Source organism: Sinocyclocheilus rhinocerous, unplaced genomic scaffold, assembly GCF_001515625.1.
Source record: "Sinocyclocheilus rhinocerous isolate Xijiao unplaced genomic scaffold, SAMN03320098_v1.1 scaffold619, whole genome shotgun sequence".
Classification (NCBI taxonomy): domain Eukaryota; kingdom Metazoa; phylum Chordata; class Actinopteri; order Cypriniformes; family Cyprinidae; genus Sinocyclocheilus; species Sinocyclocheilus rhinocerous.
The window spans coordinates 5,191-12,068 of record NW_015636051.1 but is presented as its reverse complement, the minus strand read 5'-3'; the positions used below and the strand labels follow the sequence as shown (position 1 = coordinate 12,068).

At 36.4% G+C, this 6,878-nt stretch overlaps 1 protein-coding gene across 2 annotated transcripts in view; it reads left to right on the top strand.

The window, feature by feature from the left end:
• cntn5 (contactin 5) overlaps positions 1–4,992 on the top strand; it is a 200,301-nt gene extending 195,309 nt beyond the window's left edge. For both annotated transcript variants that reach the window (XM_016562234.1, XM_016562233.1), the window contains 4 exons: positions 717–903; positions 2,538–2,650; positions 2,738–2,906; positions 4,124–4,992. In XM_016562234.1, coding sequence (XP_016417720.1) covers positions 717–903; positions 2,538–2,650; positions 2,738–2,906; positions 4,124–4,227 — 573 coding nt within the window. In that variant the 3' untranslated portion in view covers positions 4,228–4,992. The remainder of the gene's footprint in view (positions 1–716; positions 904–2,537; positions 2,651–2,737; positions 2,907–4,123) is intronic.
• Positions 4,993–6,878: the final 1,886 nt, after the last annotated feature.

Sequence of the window (6,878 nt, the reverse complement as noted above, 5' to 3'; positions counted from 1 at the left end):
ATGAGGAAAAAAAATTAACTTAAATGATTTTAGCAAATGGCTGCAATATAACAAAGAGTGAAAAATTTAAGGGGGTCTGAATACTTTCCGTACCCACTGTATATATATATATATATACACACATAAAATAACACAGTGTAGTACCTAATCTAATTAAAAACAAATATTTCTCAATACAGTAAATGTATGTTCTATATGTTTTAAAGGGGTCATAAACTGCCTTTTTTATTATTTTGTACTGTTCTCTGAGGTCTTCTTATAATGTTTTCAAGATTTTTACAACAAAAAACACCATATTTTAGTAATATTTTGTTTTGACCCCCCTCGTTGGACTGCTCTGTTTGAATAGGCGTGGCAGATTGTAGACTCGATTGTAAACGCGCACTGCTATGATTGGCTAACAGTTGTGTATGTTTGAGAGCCTACAGCCTTCATAGATGGATGCTGCTATATTCTCTGCAGTGAAATTACACAGTTGTGTCCTCCAGTGAGAAAGATTATCGTATTTCATCACAGGGAGATATTACATGCTCGCCTATTATGCCCGTCATGCAAAATATATGACAGTTATTTAAACCAAATGACACAATATCACAAGAAATTGGCAACTCTCACTTTTTCATGTGAGGCAACTCAGTCTCATTTTCTTTCTCAATACAACAATTCTTAAATGAATGAAAGACAGAAAGTGAAACAGATTGTCTTGTTGGGAACAGGTGAGCTTCTGGAAAGACGTGGAGCAGGAGGAGACAGGGAAGAAGAAGAGGACGACGGGGAATGAGATGAGCATGCTGCTGACGGGGCTGGAGGGAAACATGCCGTATCTGATCTCTGTGAAAGGATTCAACAGCGTCGGTCAAGGACCAGCCAGCTCACCCATCAAGATCAGCACTAAGAAAAATGGTGAGTTCCCTTAAAACAGCTCCTTTGGAAGCATTATAAATTATAAAATTAAAAAAGCGTCAATGACAAATAAGACTGTCCAAGATCCAAGAAAACTGTCCAATAATGAATGAATGAATAAATACACAAACTGAAAGCTCTTAGAAATGTACTCTTTGTATTCCTCTTGGTTTTATATTTTGAAAAAACGTTGTAACATTTTCTACAAAAGTGAAAAAAATATATAAAAAGTAAAAAGTAATAACATTTTTTACACCTTAAATACATTGAACTGTATACACTTAATCAGTATTTTCAGTAAGTTTGAAAATGTTTTTAACAACACAATATTTTTTTACAAATATAATGAATAATTAATTCAGAAATATATATTTTTAGTGAAAATGCGCCACATGATATTTTAGTGAACTAACTTTGCCTTGTCTTAAAAAGACCAAATTGTCTGATATTTTAAGAGACTTACTGACCTAGACACACAGTCAAGACATAATAATGAAAGATTATTATGCCAACTACTCAAGGTTTCCTTTTTAAAAAAAATAATAATTAGATAGATAGATAGATAGATAGATAGATGGATAGAATCATTGCTTTAACAAGGCTTTTATTTTCTTCATTATAATTTCAGAATAGTTGTGTCATCCTTACATTTTCAACTGTATACTGCCAAGAAAATACTGAAATTAATTTTAATTTAGAAATTAAAAGCAGGTTCATAGAAGAGGTGTATCAAGTCAATAATGTATAGAATAGGTATATGTATGCATATGGTGCTGCAAAGATGTATTTTTGTAGGCTAACCCACATCACCCTAGTTCCCTTGACAAGAACTCAATAGGATTTTCCATTGGCTTGTGGATTACAGCAGAAAATAAGCTCTGTGACCGACAAAAGTTTATGAATCTTACGTGTTTTGTTCATCGTGATAATATTCACAAATGAACACAACTTTTATGAATTTTAAAGCCTAAATACAATCGCCAGAAGTAAAAAGCTAATTTAATGTTTCCAACAACCTCTGCAGTCCCATTTACATATTTGTTTGCAACTGGTGTTTTAAAGACAATTAAAAGCTTTTAAAATTACAAGGTGGTATCATTGATGTATTTCATGTATATTATGTAGAATAAAACGTAAAATGTCTTGAGCGTGTTAACCACAGACTTGATTTCAGGCATTTAAGCAAAAACCCCATTCAAAAAAAAAACATTGACTTTAGGATGATGGAACCAGAAGTGCTTATTTCTGAGTTTGGCCTACACAAAATATGTCATCTCTGCAGCACTCCATTAGTAGCTCATTGCAAAAACCCCACTCTACATGACTGCTCATTACACATCAAATGCAGTATCTTCTAATGTGATTGTCATATCACACAACAATTCGAGGTTCATTGTAGACAGATGAATGGCTTGTTGCTGGAAACTTGGTGCATTGTGACCGTTTTGCACACTCTGTCAACAAAGTGCTGTCTAGCATATAGAAGGATGGATGAAATAGGTCTTGAGAGGAGGATAATAGTTTGTATATTACATTTAACGTGATTATTGTTCATTACAGACCTTAATTTTTTTAATGAGCTTTTTATATTACTGTTTGGTTATCTCTCTCTCTCTCTCACTATGTCTTTTCAGCCCCAAGTCTACCCCCAGGCAACCTGATGTGGATTCAGGAGGGGAACAATGTTTCTCTATCCTGGGATCCAGTGAAAGCAAGGGACAACGAGTCAGAAGTCATTGGGTACAAGGTCGGTATCGCACAGATACTGTGGATGTAAAGTAAAACACAACATCACTGCACATGTTTGATGGGTTTTTTTTTCTCCCCATTGTAGGTATTATTGCGTCAAGAGGGACGGGGCCACAGCCGAGTCATGAGGACTCCAAACTCAGCCGTCGTCCTGACGCTACCTGAGGGGGGAACATACATCATCGAGGTGCGCGCAGTCAGTGAAGGAGGTGAAGGAGCCGCCAGCGCTCAGGTCAGAGTGCTCACCTCCTCAGGTAAGCGATGGCTCGGGTCACATTCACTGGGTGGTTTTTCAGATTTGAGGATGTGTACATATGCTTTCACACTGCTTTCGCATAATTCCCCTTTAATTACCTTCCCTTTGCACACCAACACAGCCAATTAAGTTTTCCTCCACTCTCAAAAGGAAAGACAAATTTAAAGCTTACCATCATTATGCTACTAGGACTAGTGGGCTATTTTAGAGCAAATAGTGCTAAATTCGTTTTTGGTTTCTTATTCCCAAGACCTGTATTTTCTTTCTGCTATGTAAGATGTAATTATAGTGCATGCAAAGTAGCTCTGTGGGGCCTTTTACTTCTCCACAACTTTCTGCAGTTATTACAGCTCAAACCTCTTTAAAGTTGCCCAGACTCCATTCAAACATTGTTTTTAGATCATTACAGTCTTAAGCCACTTTCTGTTGAGTCTGTTGTTTGCTGTTGCTAGTAGCTGATACTCCATCCTCATATTGGATTGTTTCTTTGAAAACTACAGTGATGTCAGTGTGTGCACACTTTGAATGACACTCTATTTATTTTTGGTTTGTGAACACCAATAAACGTGAATGATTAAAGATTAATGTAAAGTTTAAATATCTCCCACCAGTGTTATTTTAATAAAACTGAGATAACTTTTAGTATAGTATAGTTATAGTATAGTTTAGTAGAGTCTGTATTAATTTATTTATTAATTTATTACGGGTTTTTTTTCTTAATTTTAATTTTTCTGAAAGTTTGAATAATTTAGTGTTTTTTGTCCATTTAAATCTAACAGAAACTGGGGTTCGAGAACCACTGAGAGTTCTTTTCAGGGAAAAGTCTAGGGTTCATGAGCTGATGAAGCGTACAAATCATATAAATGAAAAATATAGAAATAAAAACAATCCAAATCATCAAAAATATATTTTATTTAATAAATATTGTGTTTGTTGCGAAAATGCTAATGTGTGATTTAAACTTAAACTTAAAATCCAAAAAACTTAAAATTAAGTAGATATTTTTGGTTAAAGGGGTTTCTCTGATGTAACCAAAAGTGTGTTGTTGTTTTTTCTTGTTAAGAAACTAAACATTTCACAAAAAGAAGTTTGTTACGTCTCAACTATAAAGTTTAAATATATATACTGTTTTCATGAGCATCATGTAAACTGATGTTACCATGCATAGATATCTAATTTCTCTCTCTCTCTCTCTTTTTTTTTTTTTTATTCCAGGAGTGCGTGCGAAGAGTGGGCAGCTCTCTGTCCAGAATCTGCCTCCAAGCTTGACATGGACTGCTCTTTTCCTGTCATTAATGGTGCCTTCTTTTCCCTTGTGAGGCTACTGAGTCATGTACTGTTCCTTTAAACCTTCCCTCCGCCTTCCTTCAAATGACCACTCCCAGCCACCCCTGTATGAAGGGGATGGGCTGTCCCTCCTCCACACAGACTGCCTGCTTTGGCCTGTACCATCAGCAGGACCTAAGGGTCAGCCAAAGGGAAACGCTTCTTTTCCAAGCATCAAGAAATGCCTCCAAATCCAGACAACTCCATTGTTTTTATATTCTGGGCATATTTGTTTCCAGATTTCTGTTTGGGATATCATTGTAGTATCATGCTGTACAAAGTGTGGAGACAGTTGTTTAAAATCTCCAGGAAACTGTAAGACGTTTTTTTAGGGACTGCCTTCCAGTACAGCGCTCCAAACTGCTGAGGCCGGCCGCTGCTCTGTGCCGCTGTGGCTTCCCTTGTTACATTACTGCATCCATTTGACCCTTTGGCTGCCCAACAAGCAAACGCAGAGTAAGCTCAGTAGAAATAAGTGCATTGTTTTCTTATTCACATGTGGAGAGTGTGGAGACAACAAAAAAAAAAAAAAAAAAAAAAAATTTTTATATTGCTGAAAATCTTACTATTTCCAGACTTGCTTTTTGTACATTGTGTTACCTTTAGAGAAACAAACAAAAAAAAGTGGAACAGTGGTGTGTTTTGGTCGGCTGCGTCCAAGTTTTTGAACTTCAGTTTTAATTTTTGTTACGTTCGGTGGGGTTTGAGAACTAGCAAGGTTGCTGGGCAACAGGGGGACTGATGGACGAACCAGAGATAAAGGGTTTGGACTCAACTTGTCATGCCCAAACATTTCTGTAGACAGAGCAAAGCTGGTCTGTAACAGTTGAAATAAATGTGATGTATATTTTTAAAAGGCCTCAGGTGTGTGTGTTCTAGATGAAGAGGTCTTGTAAATTGATTTTGATCGATTCGCTTTCTCAACAAAGTGTGTTGGACATAGAATTGAGTTTTAAGAGAATTATTTTCTCAAGAATGGTTCTGTCCTTCCGGAATTCAATGGTAAGTGTCTAGATAAGTGATTCAAAGGCGGCCTTCTTTACACCTGTTATTTACATGCATTTGTAGTGACTGGATCACAATCAGCACTTGTCCACATTAAAGGAATAGTCCAGCCATAAATGAAAATTTGCTGAAAACCAAAAATGTCACCCTCAAGCCAAACTCAAGTTTGTTTCTTCATCGGAGCAGTGTTGGAGAAATGTAGCATTACTTGCTCACCAATGGATCCCCTGTAGTGAATGAGTGCCATCATAATGAGAGTTCAAACAGCTGATACAGATATTACAACAATCCACCAGTATTCCACACTCTCCTGTAAAGTCTTATGAAGTGAAAAGCTGCATGTTCCATCCATCATTAAGGTGTTTTAACTTTAAACTGTTGCTTCTGGCCAAAGTACTAGTCTATAATCCATAATAATGCTTCCTACAGTGAAAAAGACCATCCTTTGTTGTCCTCTCACATCAAAATCCACTGACATATTTGTTTAGAGCTGTTCTAGGCTGCTTGATCTGTGCATATTTCTCTCCTGATTCAGAACAAATGGCTTTTTCACAATATTATGGATTATGGACTAAACTATAACAGTTTAAAAAAAAAAAAAACATTTTAATGATGGATTTGTTTATTGCAAACATGCAGCTTTTCACTTCGCAATGTATTATTGATGGACTTGAGTAATGCGGATTACTTGTGGATTATTGTGATGTTTTTAATCAGCTGTTTGGACTCTCATTCTGACGGCACCCATTCACTGCAGAGGATCCATTAATGAGCAAGTGATGTAATGCTGCATTTCTCCAAATCTGTTCCAATGAAGAATCAAACTCATCTACATCTTGGATGAGTACATTTTCAGCAAATTGTAATTTCTGGGTGAACTATTCCTTTAAAGTCAAATGTAAATGTATCCTAAATGCTTTGCGATTACTGACACAACATTCTGGAGTCAGTAATGGATTCTGAACACAGTAATATGTACTACAGTGGCCATGCTACAAATAATTACTGCCCATTGCTTTTATGGATTTTCCAATCTGTTTTTATCCGTCAGTTAAATATTGTAACGCTTAGTGTTTTCAATGTGACATTGATATGACTAGAACTTCTGTGGCAGGAGCTCTTTTAGTCATCAAGCGCTGTGTTGTGGGTTTTTGGCACTTTGTTTTTATTCTGCTCTTTAAATGCTAAGAAGAGACAAGACGCCACACTCTTTCGATCTGGTCACCCGAGTTAATGATCAATATCCCATGAATTATTCCACTGGACTGCTCTTAGAATCTCACCTCCAAATCTCATCCCTCACTGACTTCCAGTCTATTTTCATGGATGTACTTTAAAACATTTTTTTTGTTTGTTTTACTTTTCTTCACTTCTCAACCCAATTAGCATCCTTTACTGTAAGAATGTTTCTAAAGCAGGGAAACACAATATACCCCCCTTGTGCCAAAAAAAAATGCCAAAATGACAGGCACAGCTTGGATTATCCATCAATTCTGTGAATGAGAGAGCATTTTATGTTAACACATACCCTGACATGATATGTACTGTAGGTGGTGTTTTCCATTTTGCACAATAGATGTTGGAAATGCTTTGGAATGAAGGTGTCCCTTGTGAAAAAGGAGTACACTTTAGCATGCTT